The sequence below is a fragment of the Neopsephotus bourkii genome, unplaced genomic scaffold, assembly GCF_033783945.1.
Source record: "Neopsephotus bourkii isolate Nb327-2 ecotype Australia unplaced genomic scaffold, CSIRO-AGI_Nbou_v1 NB_318, whole genome shotgun sequence".
NCBI lineage: Eukaryota > Metazoa > Chordata > Aves > Psittaciformes > Psittacidae > Neopsephotus > Neopsephotus bourkii.
This window is the reverse complement of record NW_026900826.1, coordinates 4,975,772-4,995,427: the sequence shown is the minus strand read 5'-3', so window position 1 is coordinate 4,995,427 and position 19,656 is coordinate 4,975,772. Positions and strand designations below refer to the sequence as shown.

Here is a 19,656-nt window from a genome sequence, read left to right as displayed (position 1 = left end):
ATTCATGAAGTCATGAAAGACTGTTGGGAGAGTATGTTCTGGAAAGGATATGGTCTCCCATCCTTTAAAGCCTCTCTCTGCTCTCTCCTGAAGGAATTATCTACCTTGCCTTGAAAGCAGTAATGTTACAGATTATTTAAAAAAAAAAAAAAAAAAGTAGTCCTAATAAGCTAATGAAACTAACAACAGAAAGAAAAAAGGTGGGGATTTTGGTTTGTTTGGGGCATTACTGGGCTTTAAGTTTCTGGGAGGTTTTATGCATAAGGTGTTGGGGGCATTTTGTTTGGCTGGGAAGGTGGGGGGGGTTTATTGGTTGGGTTTTGGGTTGGTTGGTTTTTTTTTGTTGTGGAGCTTTTTTAATTCAGCATCTCACAAGTACTTGCAAGAAAAATACCCAATTTAAATGTTCCTGTCATAAGCAATACTGACAAAGTTCATGCTCTATTTTTTTGTGTGCTTATTACTGTCCTCTGGCAAGTGAATACGATATCGGAGATATTTGCAATGTTACTAAATAAAAGCATTACACAGAGCTGAGAACATGTCAGACATTACATACATTTACACACATAAAGTGGCAGAGATGTGCATTTTTTCTAGAATATGTTTCAACTCTGCCGCAGTAAGCACCAGGCATCATTTTTAGAAATAAACAAAAGCTTTTCATTACTCCAAAACTCGGCCATCTTCATTAAACCACCATCTCTTCATAAAAGCCTTGGCTTCATTTAGCATTCAGGAAGATGAAAGAGCATCTACCCTCCTTACGGATTACTCCTCTATTACAACAGAATGTTTTGCACGTCAAAAGCAAACATTAAAGGATTAAATGATATTGTCATTTCTGCTCTTGTTTATTTGCACTGGACAGGGAGTAGAATCGCAAAGAAACAATCAGTGATTATTTTAAGCTGTGTTCTTTTGCAAAGATTATGACTCATGGAATTGCTGCATAAAGAAACTGGAATGGGATAGGTGTCACATTGAAATCCAAACACCACAATATAACAAATGTTTGTCCTACAAGCAAAGCTGTCCAGTTTAATCATTTCAGAGAGTACCCACAAGAGCTCCTGGGATAACACCAAGACAACAGTATCCTGCATTCAAATAAACAAAAAATACAAATATAAACAGTGAACCCCATTCTCCTACAGAAGACTAAAACTACGTTAGGATTTTCTGAAGTGTATTTACCTCCACAGTATCCGACTAACACTAGTGCAACACAGGAAATTCAAGAGATGCCTGATTACAAGACATCCCTGAAGCATCCAAAATCAAATGACTTCATCATGGATTTATCTGCATCTTTTAGGATTCGAACAGAACTAGAGAAACCAAGTTCACAAAGCAATGTTATTTTAAATTAAACTCCACATTTTTCTCACACATTATAGGCTAATAGGTACAAATCACACGTTTATTTTTTACTACATCTTCTGTGTGGTTCCCTTCTTATCACGTAATTCAAGTAAAAAAAAACAAAGAAAAAAAAAAACAAAGAAAAAAAAAAACCACACACACCAAAAACCAAAACCAGTTTATTTTGGACTTCTAGATAGATGTTAAAAAAGCACAGATAGCGCACACAAAAACCAGCAATGTGCATTCTAGTTTTTCAGGTACAATTTGGAACCAGACAAATGCACTGAAGATTTTGTCTGTAAAACCTGAACATGGAAGAAGACTGACTATAAACCAATTCATTCCCCAAAGATAATGATATTAAAATTAGCAACATATTTTGATGATACTCTTAGCAGAATAAATACAGATACCACCAGGCCAAGTTCTAGCTTACAATGAACTACAGGGAAACTCTGGTTTAAGCTCAGAACATACACAATCATGGTCTGGTATTTGTTAGTATTTTACCTGCAAAACCTTTACAATTAGGAATGACTAAACTTGGATTTTGTTTTCCTAGTTATGCTTTTCTAACAATGTGTTCTGCCTATTTATATTTTAAAAGAGGAAAAAATATGCTGTCTAAAACATATTTTTCACAAATCATTTCACAAAGTGTAATTTTCACAAATAAAACTCTAACCCAGCCTAACTTAAGTTTCTCTGTATTACCAGAGAACACAGCAGCACAGAGCTCTTTCAGAGACAAGGCACAAACCAAACATTTCCTGCAGTTTTCTTCATGCAAAGGAAAGCAAAACAGCAAAAGCAAGCGGTTCAACTTACTGATGGAACTCCACATAACTAACAACCTGATAAAGCCATGGAGATACCACCGCTTCGGCAGCTACAGCTGATACAGAAAAAATGGAAGTCTGCAATACCAAAAAGCAGACTTGAAAAGCGTAACAAATACCTTCCATGCCCACAGGAAAACCTGAAACACCACAATATAAGCAATCCCTGTAGAAGATCAGGTGCAAGAAATCGAGAAGAAAGCAGGTCAACTGCAATAAATTGAATTTACTGCAGGGAAAACAATTAATTCAAAGTTGTCAGCCGAGTGTAAATAAACAAACAAAAACTCTACCTATTTTCCACTTAACAATAAAGAGAAACTGTAATACCAGAAATGCACACCTTTTACCTTCTTTTTTAAATGCAATTCTATAGCATGAGCTGGTTTTTAAGTTTTCCATAGTGAAAATATGTAAGTGTACAACTTTCCTGTCCATGATAAACCTTACTTGAAGTTATGCTAAGGTTTTGTTGGCACTGGTAGAGAGCATTACCTACTAAACAGGGCTGTAAACTCTTAAGTCTCTTCTTCCACCCCCCATTCCAAGTACCACTTTAAAACACCAGCAACAATTATTTTGATGTGATCAAGAAAGATTTTTCCTCATTACTTTGGCAAGAACATGAAGTTTATTTCATTTTAAGCTATGTCAGCTCCTTAAGGAAAAAAAAAAAAAATCTCAACCCTAGCACACAAGAAGAATCCAACAAAGTCCTAAAGAATGATTGGGTACATTTTAGCCTGATTATCCTCTGAAGACAGTGAGATATTATTAAATATAACAAAAGCTACTCTTTCTGATCATTCTTGGTATTCAGTTAACATCTTCACCAAAAAAGTATGTCCTTTATGTTTTAGAATGTTGTGTTTACAAACACAGCTTTGTTTCACAAATGAAAAAACAAGGCATCCATTCAAGACATTAAAAAACATTATCATTAGCTCATCTTAGAGTCATAATACTAAAAAAAAAAAAAAAACCCCACCAAAAAAAAACCTCTTTGCCCCTACAACCACTAGTAAATAATGGATTGCAGTAACTAAAAAGCCCACAATTACTTCAAAATCAGCAGGTTGAATATACAATAGAACTGAGGACCTTCTAGACTTAGATAGTAATAAAAAAAAGTAACAAATTGAAGCTTGGCCATCACTACCTAAGACAGAAAAAAACCCTACAAAATAATAAAAAATATAGGTATTTCAAATACATTTCCTGTCCTTAGAATTATAATTGTGTACTGCAATAATACTTCCCCTTTTTTCTTACAGTGCTTAGTAACCAGAAAATAAGTGATTAAGATGTATATAAAATGTAAAATTAATTATGAGTATTCAGTAACAATCTTCAACAAATTATTCAACAGAAGAAAACAGTGCCTTTTCATATTTCTTTATTTACTACTTAAACGTAGTGACTTCCTCACAGGAGAGGATACAAAACTAATCTAAGTGTTTCTATATACTTCTGAAGAAGTACTAACACATTAAGTTAGACAATGCCTCTGAAAAAAGCTTTTTAGAGAACATGCTTTAGTCAATGAAGCCATTTATTGAATCTGGTTTTTCAAATACGATAAACTAATATTTATTTTTAAGGGAATTTAAGATGGAAAATGTACGCTTTATAGCACATAAATCACACCTGGTTCTGTAAGTAATTTCAGAAATATTATAAAGCTTCTACAAATGCTCAATGCTATTCCCCAAAAACATAATCCCTCAACATTAGAGTATCAAAAAAAGGAACTGCACCTCTGCAGTCAAGAGAAGTCAGCACAAGGAAATCTAGTAAACTACTCAAGTTCATGCACATCTTTCCATTTTTAAATTAGTCTCCACAAGCTCCACTTTTATTGATATGGTTTTATATTAGTGCCTTAAACATTCTCTGTTCATAAATAAATAACGATTTTCAACCATGAAAATTGCACCATACCTTTAGCAACTTAAAAGAAAATACAGTTTACTAAGTTTATAGTACAGTATACAGTAGATCAACAGAAATTCATATAACAGTATCTATAGACTGAACTATACATAAAGTAAATTATCTGAGACAAAACAGCTGTTACACCCACTTGACAGCAAAATGACTAAGGCGTTAAGTCCTCTATATGTGACAGCTGGAAAGAAACAGGGTGAAGGGGAACTTTGGCATGTATGTATGAATGACAAGTTTTAACATGAAATTCCCTTGCCAAAGACCAAAAAAGAGACTGCAAACAAATAAAATCAAATAACCCCAAACCTTAGCACAAGCTACAGACTTAATAGAAGTTCTATGGTAATTAAGGGACTGAGTACAACCTCAGCTGCCATTAAAAGACACACAAATACCTAAGAACCTCATTTATACGTGTCTTTAAAGAAAATTAATTCCTCAGATAACATGTAATTTCTCCTCAGTCGTTCTCCAGGATTCTTCCTCCATTTTACTCCAACCTTTAATCCTTGTGTTGACATTCATATCAACACTTCTCTCTGGGTAAACCCCAAAATACAGCAACAAGCAATTTCAAATCATATTCCTTCCTTCCCACATGCCATTAAGACCCCTCTCCAAAGCATCTGGACATTTGTTATCACTTACAGTAGATCAGAAAAATTTGACAGATCAAAAAGCTACTGGCTGGGGTGCAGGGCGATGGTGGGAGGTGCTCCATCCCAGGTAGTTCCACATCAGAAAAGGACATGGCACTACTGCGACCTCAGCCAGACCTTCTGAAGCCACACAGAAACAACATGGCAAAGATCTTCCTTGGTTGTGTGACAGTAATGTTTTATATGGGGATTGAAGGTTAGACGCTGTGCTTGTAAACACATCGCGGCTCTCATCCAGGGAAAATTAACTGCTGGAAACACAAGATTACCTTTTTGAAAGAATGTTTTCTCTGCATGCCAATATAGCTTAAGTTAGTTTCCTTTATTAACAGTGGCAAGCTATCTCCGAACTGAAGATATGCCAAACACTACTAAAAATCCTAAATTTAGCTATCTGGAATACAGCAAGGAATTTCTGACCATTTGGCATGAAGTTCAGACCAACACCTCAGTGATAACAGCCATTTCAAAAGCATAGCCAACAGCAACAAAAGATAGACAAACACCTACTTATCTGCTCATCAAGCTGGATTCAGAACACCTACCTGTTCCAGGAACGATGCCTTTTTAACTTTTTTTTTTCCAAGCACAAAACCCTCAATATCCACAATGTGAGCACAAACACATTGAGAGCAACTGTCTGCTTTAAAGTTGGGTTACTTTGTCCAACATTTTCTCCCCCACCTTTCTAAAACAGAAATATGGAAGCAGTTACTCAGCCCTTTTATGTGCTGTACTATTCAAAACTGTTCAGAGAGCAAGTGTCTGATAATTTACCTTTCAGAGACAAGGGAAGAGGAAAAGGAAAAGGGACAGCAATAGTAAGACAGAGGCTGCCAACAGGTGATTTGCAGTCACATATTTACTAGCACTGTATCACCCTTTTAGGCTTCTAAATGCAATAGGTGAAGGAACCAGACTGAAATCTTCACCTCACTTGCATTTGGCCCACTTGAACGGTCTCCCCTACAAACCAGTAAAGAGGAAAGAAGCTACAACCCTTTTTATGCTTTCAAGCACAAGGCTTCTATAACTCTACCCATGATCTGCAGAAGAGGACAGAATCTACCAACCCTCAGACCCAAGATGAAACACCAGGTTACCAGCTCTGCTGGTTCACTTGTAATGGAGCTAAAGAACGAAATTAAATATAAAATAATAGAAGCACCACACAGCTGCATGACCTAATGTTTATTACAACAGGCCACCCTGGATTTCTGGCATTTACCACACAAAAAGCTCATCTTTTGAACAGCAAAATAAAAACACACAGGACCGTAACATATTTTGGATGACAAAACTAGAAATGCATACCAAATTCCTGAAACACAGGCCTTCCACATTTTTTTTATATTGAAAGAGTCTGTCATGACCTAACGCACTGTAGGACCAGACTACGATTGACTACATGAGACCTCTCATCAACTCCTTCATTCAGGGATTAAGAGCAGGCATTAGGAATTTCCTACACCTCAACAGAAGACTGCACATGTAGAACGGTATCGCAGAACTGATTCTTCTTCAGAATCACAGTTCTCACAGAGAGAAAGAAAGAAAGAAATACTGTCTTTTGAAAGGTTAGGGGAAATGATTTGCATATGCAAGTCTCATCTTTCTGCAGTTTTCTCCAAGGCTGTGATTTGGCTGTCAGAGTTAAGAGTGCTTTTTCTCTTCAACACTTGCAGTGGGTTAATGAATGCAACCTCTAAAACACTGCCCACCCAGATAACTCTCCAAAGATTTTTTTGTTGGGTTTGTTTGTTTGTTTTACAAGGAACTGCTGATGCAAAAGTTAAAAAGAAATAAGAGTTTACAGGACCCACAACCAGTAACCAAGTCAAGTTGTGCTAACTTTGGAAACACTGGTAACTTAATAGACCTGCCAAAGAATGCCATTGTGTCCAGTCTCAAGACACATGGCCCCAATTTAAGGACACTCAGGTTAATGGCAGGCTATCAACTTAAATGATCTTTGTATGAAGCCACTCATTAGAGACCTATTCCAATCCTTCCTTACAAACTCAGTACATTAGTAAAGAGAAGTGGAAAGGGCAGTCTCTTAAATTTGCATAAAACCGGACCAAACTGATACAAATGGGTATCTGGACAGATACATTTAGAAGGTTTTCTGCATGAAGGTCTAGTATGAGGAATGCCTGGGTACATAATGTGGTGCACAAAGCTGCACACAAACAAATGCCTGTACAACAATTGAAGATAGTAGGCTCTGATGAAATATTCTCAGCTGTTTCCTTCTTTAACATCTGAGAAGTTATTTGCAACAGAATTTTTTTTAAAAGGTTTTATTTTAGAGTACCACACCTAAGATTAAAAAGTTTCAAATTGAAATTGAGATCGCCCTGAGAACCACAGGAAAATTAAACTGTTATTGCCTATGGCAGGTGTCTGAAAATTGTGACTGAATTTTAATGGAGTTGCTGTAATAAATAAAGGGTATTGGTGAAATCAGTCACCATCCAGGTTTGCACTGCCATGTATTTTGTGGTTTTGACAAGAGCAAAACAAAACAAAATTCCACTGTAAATCACAAACACTGCTATTAAGCATAGCATGAACACAGAAAACTTCAAATCTGCAAAAAAGCCTGATAGAGTGTATCACTGACCTTTACCTCCTCCTATGATTTCTAAGACAGAAATGGCCTTATCTTCACAGGTTTTGGAGGCGAAAAGAATGGGAAGTTCTGTTTTAAACAAGAGGTAACTACAACAGGTATGACAAGGTATAATTTTGTGGCTTAACTCCCTGACTGACATCTCAGGTTACTTTTTCAATCTGTTTATTTTCACCAGTAGTCTGACCAGGTTATCTGACTTTTATCAGCAGCTTACACGACTGACTGTCGTAAGATACTATGATGTATCGGATTGGTTCAGTTATTTCATCTGTAGCTTTCATTCATAACTGATTGACCTGTAGACAGTGCGCCTAGCCGACTGCAGACTCTAGCTGTCTTTTAATCAAAACACAATGTTCACATGTCAACCCATGACAGAATTTTCTTATGTATTACACATATCAGTCATATTAGCTATTTTATTTATGCAATCCAGTTAGACATATTTTTACAGCATAATCAACAGAATACTGCAGATATATACCAGATCAAAATGAATAACATACACCCGGGTATCTCCAACACTTCACATAACCACGCCTGAAAAACAAGCTTACTTAACCATTCCTGAACAGCAACTAATTTATCCTTTTAAACTGGGAGACAGTAAGGAAAATGCATTACAAGCATTCCAGCCTTCAAAATCAGACTTCCCAGAAACAAGCAGTCTTAAGAACCATGCAAACAAGCAACTGATCTCCACCTGCTTAAGGGTGACCATTAGGCTGCATCTCAAATCACTCATGAGTTGAAGAGGGGGGCAGGTCAGGTGTTTTCAGATTTGCTTATTTCAAGTTCAAATCAGAAAAAGGGGACTGTGTAATAACAAACAATAAACACATGTTTTTTCCAACTAAGGAAAACACTTCCCTTGGGACAAGCGGTTATAACTTTCAACTGATAGAGGGAAGATTAAAATTAGACATTAATTAAGAGAACGTTCTTTACTGTGAGTGTGGTGAGGCACCAGCACAGGTTGCCCAGAAAAGCTGTGGCTACCCCATCCCTGACAATGTTCAAGGCCAGACTGGACAGGGCTTAGAGCAACCTGCTCTAATGGAAGGTGTCTGCACCCATGGCAGGTGGTTAGAACTAGATGAGCTTTAAGGTCCCTTCCAACCCAACCCATTCTGTGACTCTGTGTTTGTAAAGGTGTTAGACAAATAAAACAACCAAATTTAATGGGACAGATTCTGAATCAAGCTGCTTTTCTGCAACTGCCATCAAAATCACAGAAAGCCTCCATAAGAGGTAGCATCATTCTGTATTCAAATAAAATTAAAGAAGTGCCTTCTAAGAATCTGTGCACATTGCACCTTTCGGTACTAGACAGCTCAAAGAAATAAATAAATACCTCCCCTCCTCAAACTTCTCTTAAAAAGTAGCCTCCAGCAGTTAAAAGGAAAAAACAATTAAGTAAAAAAAAGTTAAAAAAAAAATAAAATAAATCACACATTGTTGGTCCTAAAAGCTACAGAGCACTTGAAATTAAAGCAAGATCATAATTAAATCAGACTGCTAGAAATTAAATGCCTGTACATTGTCAATGATCTTAACATAGTCTCTCTACAACACTTCACACTGACACAGAACACAAATGATGTAGAAGTTTGTCATCTCTCACTCCTGCAGAGTAATCCTCCTAGGTCAAGACTTCGGTCATAACACTACAAGAATTGGGGCATATAATCCCACTAACCAGCAAATCTCTGCAACTAGAAATGTTTTGAATTAAAACCCACAACCATTATCTTTTCCAAGGGGAATTCAACTAAGTTTGTAGCTCATTTGACAGCTGCAGTGTGTTGCTCATGACTGGTATCTACATGCTGATATACCATATTGGTAAAGAAATTTCCATGAGTCAGTAACACTTGTTTCTTCCAAAATACTAAGTATTCTGACATCCTCTCTTCTTCTAAGTTGTCCAAGCAAAGAAGGGAAACATAACCTACAAAAAGGGCCAGCCGCACTACCTGAGACTGACTTAAGAGCTAAACTCAAAATTAAACCTTGATTATTCAACAGAAAATTTTTCTACTCATTAAGGAAAAACAAGGAGAAAGGAGAATGAGATGCTCAGCTTGTGGTCCCCACAGTAAGTTTTAGCTGCCTGAATGTCTTCTAAAACAAGCTTTTGAGAAACAAAGACCTTGAATATATGTATTAAAAAAAATTAACTACATCATATACAGATTTGCTGTCTTACCACTGCAAATAATTTCAATTTTACATACTTTCAAAGAGGAAGACAAAACCACTTACATGTTTTAGGAGAGAAAAAGTAAAATGCTTCTTCAAGTATGTTACAATTACAACATTTGCAACCTATTTTCATTAAATTAAACATTGAAGATAATCTCTGAAGAGTTTGCAAATATATACAATTCAGAAGTTTCCAGATAGTTTTGAAAACAAAAATTCCAAAGCATCACTAAGATGCAAGGTGTTTCATACGGACTCTCTAACACCTCTGACATTGTAAGAGGCAAACAGGCAATGTTATTGCTTGACTGCCAGCGATTACTTCACTCCTCTACTGGCATTCTAAAATTTATTTTCATTAACTAAATCACAAGCATCACTTTGTTGTATTCATAAAAACAAAAATATCACTCCACTGTAGTCACAGAAAATAAGCACACATGAAAAAGAAAACACATTATCAAAAAGTTACTTAAGTTTCTCTTCTGTAACTGCTTATAAATCCAAAAATGATATCAAAAACTGCACTTATTCCCTATTAGAGGCTTCACTTAAAAGTCTCTAGAAGGAGCCATTATGTGGACCTCATGAGAAGAGACTCAAGCCGTAACGTACACGCAACATGTAAATACAGTTACTTGTTTTCAGGATGCACTGATAAACAGTCAACACTAGAGAATTTGTCAAGGCTTGAAGAACTACACGGTGCTATTAGCCTTATGTTTTCCTTCAGAACTGCATTTTAATTTCATTATTTGGCATTTTACTTCTGCTTTCTGTTTTCATGCAGGGGATAGGAAATACTTCAATTTAACAGGTAGACTTGATTTTATCAAACAAACAAAACCAAAGCAGCTCTTCATTTTTAACATTACGGATAAACAGACAACTTGCATGTCAGCATGACTTAGAGATATTTAACACTTCACTGCAGTGGGACAAGTACTCTAAGGCATACAGAGGGAAACTGTGGTTAACAAAATGTGTTAGATCAAAACAGCACATCTCTAATTAATCTGAGTATCTTATGAGAATATGTACAAATGAAAGATTACTATACATGAAGCACAAAAAGACTAAGCTAAAGCATCAAGACCTAGTTACATGAACTTTTTGTATCTATCGGGTGCATCCTACCTGATCCACTGAACTGGCTGCTTCCTAGTGTAGTTGGTCTGGTTTTCCCACTATTAACAGGTGGGGAAAACATCTGCAAAACAAGAAAAAAGATGTGTTTAAATTGCCTTTGAAACTCAGTTCTAAATTATTAATATAAATTTTTAAAAAAGTTAATAGGAAACAATTCATTTTTCTGTTAGACAATTAAGAGAATACAAGATGCATGCTTAGACTCTTAAACCAATAAGCTAAAGTACTCCTTACGATTTATTGATAACCACTAACATCTCTTTAAACAACTTTAAGAAACTTTAAAAAATTAAACTAAGACCTACTACTACTATGGAAGTTTCAAACACTTACTATAGATCTTAAATTTTGCTACTCAAAATACATATCTTACAGACCTGTGAGTCTAATGTCACTGGATACAGCCAGCTGTTGAGAGGCAGTAGCTTCCTATTATGTTTATAAATCAAGCACCTTTCTGAAACCCGTTAGAACTATCACACTGAAAATACCTAAAATTTTCTAAGCCCAAGTGCTCAGTGAATAACCTCTGTTATTTAGGGGTATTACATTTACTTTTGGTCAAAAAAAAAAAAAAAAAAGCTAAAGTATCCATGCCACACACCAGCTTAACGAATGTTAATTATTAGATTATGCCATCACTGGGTCAGCCTGATTTTAACCAGTTAAACCAATTAACCCAGCTGGCATTACAGTATTAAATCTGGAAGTCTAGACATTACATCAAAGTTCAGGTGTCCAACTTAGCTGAGCCGGACCCAACCAAGCCCTGCGCGCTGCTGCCCCTACTCCTCAACTCGCGTTACCACGCAGAAGCCATGGAAGACCTCGCAGAATATCCTACCGCGCTGAAGTCCAGCAAGTCGCTCAGCTCCTTGTCAGTTCCTATCGCGGCCATCCTCTGCTGCTGGGAATTCATCTTCTTCCACTCACCTCCTAGGGCACAGGGAGAGAGGCGCGGGCAGCGCTGCCACCTCGGGGCTGCTGCCGCCCCCCGCTGCCGGGACACCTGCCGCAGCGTGGACTGGCCGCCAGGAACCGCCGGGGAGCCTGGTTGCACCGGGCGGCCCGACGGAAAGCGCGGCTGCTCCCCGCACCAACCAACTCTCCCTAACTTTACTCGGAGCCCCGTGTCTCCCCCATCCCACTTCTCCCCACCTCCAGAGAGGAGGAATAACGCCGCGGCGGGGTCACGGCAAGAAATGAGGCTCCCCCCAGGCAAGCGCAAGCAAGCGACCGGCCACGGCGCAGCGGATCCCTGGGAACGCGCACGGATGCAGTGACTCGCTGCCTGCGCAACAATGGGGCTGACAAGCGGGGCCTCCCCGCTGCCCGGCACCGCCGCCGGCCGCCCCCCACCCCCCCGCTGTGCGGGCTCTGCCGCTCCCCGCGCGGGACCGCGGCGGGCCGGGAGCCGCCCCCGCGTGCTGCACGCGCACACGCGGCGCGCGGACGGGGGCGCGCGTCACCACCGGGCGGGCGGCGGGGGGCGTGCGCGCGCGCCGCGGGATGCAGTGGGGGGCTGGAGGGGGGAGGGGGGGAAGAGGAGGAGGGGCAGCGGGGCCCGCGCCTTCTGCCCGGCGGGCGCCGCGGGGGAGCGGCGGGGCCGCTGCCGCAGCCCCACTCCGCGACAAGTTCCGGAGCCCCCGGCGCAAGGGCCCGGCTGCGGCCGCGGCGGTCCTTTATGAGCGCGCGCGCGCCGAACGCCGCCCGCGGGGGCCCGCTGCTGCCCAGAGCCGGGCGCCGCCGCCCGCCCGGGGTCCGCCCCACCGCCGGCCGAGACCCCGGCACGCCGCACGCCCGGCACTACGCCCGGCCCCGGCTACTGCCGCCTCTCGGGTTTCCCCCCACGGCGCCTCCCGCCGCCCTCGAGAAGGCCCCCCTTCCGGGCAGCCCCGCTCCCGCCCGGCCGCTGCTCCGCGCCCCTCTCCGCCGCCTCTGCCCCTGCGAGCGCCCGGCCGCCGCTGCCCTCCCCCACCGCTCTCTCCCAACTTCTCCCGGCCCCTCGCCGCCCGCAGTTACCTGCTGCCCCCCGTACGCTCCGGTGACCAGGGCCGGCAGGCGGCAGCGGGCGGGCCGCGGGCTGGGTGGGAGGTGGCGAGCCGAGCGCTCCCCCCCCGCTGAAGGAACTTGTGGGTTTCCCTCAGGCAGACATTTTTTTGCTTACAGAGCCTCAGCACCACGCTCACGGCTCCGGCTCCGTATCCCTCCGCGCCCAGCGCCTCCGCGGACTTAACCCCTGACGCGCCGCGTCGCTACCGGCCGGGGACGGGTGAGAGGCGCCGCCGCGCTGGCGGTGACCCCACGGGTGCCTCTCGGAGCCGCCTCGGCCCCCGCCCCGGCAGCGGGGGGCGGAGGGCGGTGGCGGCGGGGCCCGGCCTGTGCTTGCGGCCGCACGTAGCCCCGCGCAGGAGCCGGCAGCGCGGGGGGATGCGGGACCCACCAGCCCCCGGCCCGCCTGGGGACACCGCAAAGGGCCCCCGCAAAACCCGCCCCGCACGGGACAGAGCCCTCCCCGCCTCATCCAGATCGCCGGCACAAACCTCGGCATGCAGCACTGACTGCAGGGGCCGTGCCCCGAAATACGTTATCCCGGCTCACCCCGAATCCACATACTCTAAAATACGCCTGAATACTTTGAATATACCCATATACCGTCTCATTTTGCAAAATAAAATTGCACATGAATTGTATCAGGCTTTAAATGTTCATTAGCAGCTTCCTCCTAAATACTGACCATTAAAACATTAGCGTGTCAAAGCATAAAAACATGTACGCTAACGCAAGAACACACATTCAAACAAACTCTGCAGTTCTCTCAAACCGGCTATGCTGCAGGTCTCCGTGCGGGAACGGGAGCCAGCAGCGAGGAACCCTTATGGGGTCCTGACACTGCTACAGACAAATTACTTTGCCCGCGTCGGTGCCCTCCTCACGGGGCAGCACTACCCGCCGTCCTGAGGAAACATCCCCCCCCCACCCTGTTCGCAGCAGCCCGGGCAGAGCACGGTGACCCAGCCTGCAGAGCCCCCAGGCGGCACCTACTCGCCACCGCCCGGCTCTGGGCTTGCTCTTTCCTGACCCGGGCTACCTATGACGGCCAGAATTAACAAATAGCCATCTCGGCAGATACTGCCGTATCGTTCTTTCTGAGCAAGGGGACCTACAGAACACAAGGACAGAGGGAAAGGGTACTTAAAATCCTGGAGAACCTGAAACGCTCCAGGGAGACAGTGAGTGCTGTGAGCAAAGGCACACTGTGTGAGGAGCATTCATCCCTCACAGGCTGCAGCTTGGCAGCCCCCCAGGTTTGGAAAGCAGCAGGCTGCACAGAAAGCTCTCCAGCCTCACACCCGTCCCTTCCAACCCCCAGATCCCGACTGTGACATCTTCCGGAGGAAGGGGAGGGTGATAACAAACTTACCACCCCCAGGCAAAGACAAACTGGAGATTCTGGAGCCTTAAAACGTTCTCCTCCATTTTTCTCCCATATATGCTGGGTACTGGATGATCATCTGGCCTCAATTTTATGAATATTCATATATTTACCACTAAGAAATGCAGGAAGCAATTTGTATTAAAATATCAACACAATGACTCCCATTCTCTGTGCCCTGAGGGACATAAATATGTACTTTTTCCCTTTGATGTCTAAGTAATACAGTTACTTATAGAGGAAAGCACCCAGTGACAAAGATCATTATACACTTGATGAGGAGTGTCCTTTAATATATTTCAGTTACAAGGAAGAACCCCTATTTATATACTGTGAAAATACTATTTCCCTTGAAGTGTTACTGTTTAACCAGTACTGGTACTCAGTACCATTAGGACAGCTGCAACCCTAGGAAGCACTGATTAGAAGCCTGGCTAAATAGAGAGAAGCTAGAAGCAATAATGCTACAATTACTTGTACTGATGTGTAACCGTATCAAAATTAAAACTTAATTTCAAATACAATACTTCTTATTTGCCCTCTGACCAAATTTGTAGGCTTCTACTTGCAGCCACAAGTTTTGCATGGTAGATGCTATATCCTCATAATCCATGACACAGGGTTTAAAGACACACAAAATACCATAAGATGTTCCATTTGGTCCACAATGATGTGTCACTTTCTCACGCAGATGCTGGCAGCAAACATGCTCATTACCAAAAGTCCCATGTAGCAGCCATTTTTCTGCATTATGTCTCTATGGGTTGACCATCCTCTTTGAAAAATTTCATTGCTAGGCCCCTGCAGAAAAATGGTCAGAACATAAATGAAGTTGCCAAAAATTCCACCAGACAATTTAGCAAGTATCCAAGGCCTCAGGGAAGGTATACTCTGGCCAAAAATGTACCATGAGTCTGACATAAAGAAGAGTGCTCTGGGGAGCCAAATTGTAATGGATTGGCGAATTTAGACATTTCAGAAGAAACTCATGTAGATTGGTGTACTGAAACTGTTGCGAAAGATCACAACAGAAAGTATCACATCCTGCATTACAATAAAATTCTAAAAAGAGATTTAACCTAATCTTCCCCAGGTACTGAACATCATCTGCCACATTGGTAACGTATGGAATCCTTAACCTATTCAGTTTTTAACCCCCTTTCATGTAAAACTGATCAGAATTAACATGCACACTTGAAACATGGAGGAATAATATTCAATGTCCATGCAATATTGTCTTTCACCTATTCTCAGATTCTCCAATCCCTTTATCAAGCTGCTACTTTCTAAGTATCCTTTCATCTCTGTCACTCTATAAATGATTCCTATTCACTGCAAAGATAGGAGTTAAAAAAATACATGCATTCTAAATCCTTATCCTGTCACAGTCATACACAGGAAATGAAACAGAAAACAGGGGCAACATAAAAAAAAAAAAAAAACCACCAAAAAAACACACAAAAAAAATATTTGGAAATCTTTATGAGAAATATGACCAAGTAGGACTTTTTAATAAACATTTTAAAACATTTAAGAAGTGGATATCTAAAACTAGGTTCAGACAATTACAACAGTTTTCCATTTGCAATAAAAAAGCACTTCCAGTTTCATTCCTGCTTCAATCCCTAGTTATGGTTCTTCCTAATACATGCACATATGCAGCAAACATATTACACACATCGTACAACAATGAAAAGCACCCGGCTTTGCTGTGCCACAACAACACCTTCCTTGTACGTTACATAAAAAGGCTGAAATGCTACTGTCTTCTGCAACTTACACCCTTTTTTCTTTCACTTCTATAAATATAGGTCTTCGCTCCCTAGGGAGCTGCGGATCAAACAGATAGCAAAGGAAGATAGGAGCAGTCATAAGCACCGATCATTTTGCTAGTGATTTTGTGAGCAAAGACTCCAGCAATCAGAGCTGAATTCCTGACGATGCTTTCCCCATCATATTATCATCAGTGAATTTTCTACCAATATAAATGAATTTTTTCATCTTGTAGATAAACACCCTTTCCTTAGACAAGTCTTATGTCTCTCGTGGAGCAGTGCAAGTAAACCCATGCACACAAAGTCATCCCTGAACTCCAGACACTGATACAACTGTAAATCTTTACAGCAACAGCCCTGACAACTGATCTACTAACAGCAAGATGGTCAGCTACCAACCAGAGCAATCAGGGAATTGCTAGTTGCCAGATGGTGATGGCAAAATTCTTCCACAAGCTTCAACATGACCATGAAAATTAGAAATTACATACGGGACATAAAAAAATTAAGAGGAATATAAAAACCAAATTACTTGAGCACAACCCCCTGAAAATAATCACACTCAGATGCTGTTTCCACAGCCTTCATGAATTGCTTTCCACCCACTCCTTAAAGGAAAAATATCTGATACAGCAGACAGCTGTTGTGCATTCAGGGATGTGAGAAAATGTATTCCGTATTACTATTTAATGTATCATGCCTGTGTGAATAAAATCATTAAGCTTGCATGTCTCCTTTTGGTTTATTTATTCTTAAATTTACACACACTGAATTAATTCACCACCACCACCACCCAAATTGCACAAGCTCCAGGGGTGTTCCCCGACAGAACATTTGACCCAGGATGGAGTTTGCACTGGAATGGCTCCTTTAAATCAACACATTTGTGCTCAGCCTGCATCCACAGCCAGCAGTTTATCCTTAATAAATGCTATTGCTCAGCAAATGGATAGTCCTGGAGAAAAGCCAGCAGACCTCCTTTCCTGCTCTAGCTTTTTGTTTGTTTGTTCAAATTTCCACCCTCACTTAAACCACTGAATCCTTTCTGTTGCTTCCAGCAGACTTCCCAGTACAGACAGCAATGCTCATTTGGAGTCCACAATAAGGAGAACACTATTTTGTTTCCTGCAACTAGCATGGGCAAAGCTATTCCATTTCCTCATTGACCTGTTCCTGGGGTCACCTAGAATCTGACTCAAGCCAGTAAGAACTAACTAAAAGATTTCTGTTGTCATGCAGGAAACTTCTGGGTGCAGCTTTTGGGAAGGCACCATGTTTTTCCTGCGGTTCTTCCTCCCAAAGCAGACTTTTTGTAAAAGTATCCTACAAACGATGGTACAGCTCTGTTTCTATGACCAAGCCTCAGGACTGCACAGTGCTTGCTGTTATCAGTACAGCCCATCTTACAGATAACTGAATTTGCGGCCTCACTTGCTGCCTGCTATATTTACGTCACAGTAATTAAAATTATATAACATACATATTATGTAACATATTCTACAATGGAAGAGGTTTAGAACATTTGTAGGAGGCTATAGTGGTGGAACCTCTCACAAACGGAATTACTCATGAGGTGACCAGAAAGAGCACGCAGGCTGACTACTGTGAAATTAAAACCTGTTTCTGTGGGGGCACTGACAGCTACACTTAGCTTGTTACTGCTGACAAAATACTCGTCAAGTACTTCTGGCTAAGCAGGAAATGGGTGAAGGCTTCAGGTCGCCGTAAGGGACGATCTTCGCCGAAGGAATTCTTGTATTATAAGAAAGTTGACTGGGGGAAAGCGTGGGCGATTAAAGGAGATCACGGTGGGAGGGCCCCTCCCGTCCACGCAGCAGGATCGGGCCCTGCACAGCGGGGCCTCCCGCTGTTGACACGCCGACGCAGCAACGCCGCCGGGCAGGCTCATACCCTCCGGGCAGATTAACGGGTATGTGCCGCGGAGCAGAGCGGGAAGTTGCGCCCCACCGGCGGGTGCCCCGGGCGGAGCCTCTCCGGCCCGACAGCGGAGCAGTGCCTGCGACGCGGCAGCCCCTCGGGGCGCACAGACCGTGGCCCGCCCCCAGCACCGCCCCGGACGCGCCGCGTCTCGCTGCCCCGGGCCGGGAGCCGCGAGGAGGGGGAGGCGGAGGACCGAAGTTAGCCGTGCCCGCCAGTGCACCCCAGCTGCCCGGCTCTGCTCCCCGCTCGCAGCGGGACCGGCACCCCGCACCCTTCGGCCGATCACGGCCCCGCTGCCCGTCGCGGCACCCCAAAGTTCTTCAGAACCGAACAATGCGGCGAGGACTATTTGTCCTTCCGCCGGTGCCGTGCGAGGGAGGGGGCGGTGGCGGAGGGGGTGGGGCTCGGGGGGGCCTCTCCTCGCTTCAAGCTCGCGGGGCTGGCAGCTGACCCCTTCCCGGCCCCCGTTACGAACTCCTGGGGAGCGGGGCGTTGGGCGCCCCGCCGAGGCCCGGAAGCAGGCCGGGAGCCCGCGCAGCGAGCTGAGCCGTCCCAGGGCGCAAGGAGGGCCTTGCGGGAGCCGCCTCCTGTCCCGGCACCGGCGGGGCTCCCGAACAGCTCCTTCTGCGCGGAGGGGAAGCCCGATCTCCGTGCTCCCTCGTTCCGTCCTGCTCGCCGCCAGAGGCGAGCCCTGCTCCCCGACCGGCTGCCCGCAGCCCGGCCCGAGCACGAGGTCGCCATAGGAGCGTAGCGTGGCTCGAAGGCCATGTGCGCCCTGGAACACCGCTCATCGTCCTGCCTTAGCTCAACAAATGAACATCGCCAGCGGCGAAGTAAATAGTTTAAATCCGAAAGTGACTTTAAATTCACACAGTGGGTGGTTTGGGTACTTGCAATGCTTAAGGCCATCTTTTTTAAAATTAACTGAAAACAATTAAATTGAATCTAAAAACAACATGCTTTGTTGCTTTTACAGGATCTTGGTACTGAAAGATAAATACGTGATCACAGGAGATTAACACTAGCTGAATAAAATTAATATAAAATTATACTCTCTTCAAAGGGGACTTAAAAAAAAAAAACAGTATGAGATACAGCTTAATTTAAATAAACACCTAAACATACTCCGAGGTAAAGCATTCATTAAATCAAAAGCTGATAGGTCTCCCTGGAGCCCTCGGTGTGGAGGTGAGGCGTGCGGGAAGGAGCCAGCGTGCAAGGACAGACTGCTGGCAAACCCAGTGCTAGTGCTGTGCTGCTGCACCACACTTAAGTACTTTTAAGAAAACTCAATTTATAAATTCGGAAGACATGGATTGCAACAAAGAATCACATAACTGAGACTATAAAATGGAGTTATTTTCACTGAGAAAACTTAATACCAAGTTTTATATTTCCTATGTAAACTATATGCCCTTCACTACAAATTTTGATGATTGACTGCATCATGCAGCTCAACGTGAGCAGTTCTGACACAGCCCTAGGATAAGCATCCCTGCTGAAAGCAACTGGGGCAAATCATCTCTCACGAAAAAGGTGTCTCACACGGACTTTGGCTAGACAGTTAGAATTGTGCTAATGTGCAGAGGGGATAGAGCAGGAACATCACCATTTTTTAGTCTGACTTCCTAGGGAAATCACTTGCAGACAGCTGCACTGCGTTCATGTGGCTGGATGCGTTTCCTTAATAAATCATAAA

The 19,656-nt window shown here is 43.0% G+C and overlaps 1 protein-coding gene across 10 annotated transcripts in view; it reads right to left on the bottom strand.

Moving 5' to 3' along the window:
- TCF12 (transcription factor 12) overlaps positions 1-17,305 on the bottom strand; it is a 170,014-nt gene extending 152,709 nt beyond the window's left edge. For 4 of the 10 annotated variants that reach the window (XM_061347477.1, XM_061347481.1, XM_061347483.1 and 1 more), the window contains exons 1-2: positions 11,650-11,936; positions 10,794-10,866 (exon numbers count right to left, since the gene is read on the bottom strand). In XM_061347477.1, the coding sequence (XP_061203461.1) occupies positions 10,794-10,866; positions 11,650-11,724 (148 nt within the window). In that variant the 5' untranslated portion in view covers positions 11,725-11,936. Of the gene's footprint in view, positions 1-10,793; positions 10,867-11,527; positions 11,544-11,649; positions 11,938-12,827; positions 12,970-14,229; positions 14,339-14,876; positions 15,043-17,183 lie in introns of those variants that run through there. The other 6 variants (XM_061347482.1, XM_061347484.1, XM_061347478.1 and 3 more) reach the window with 5 other exon arrangements.
- Between the last annotated feature and the right edge of the window lie 2,351 nt (positions 17,306-19,656).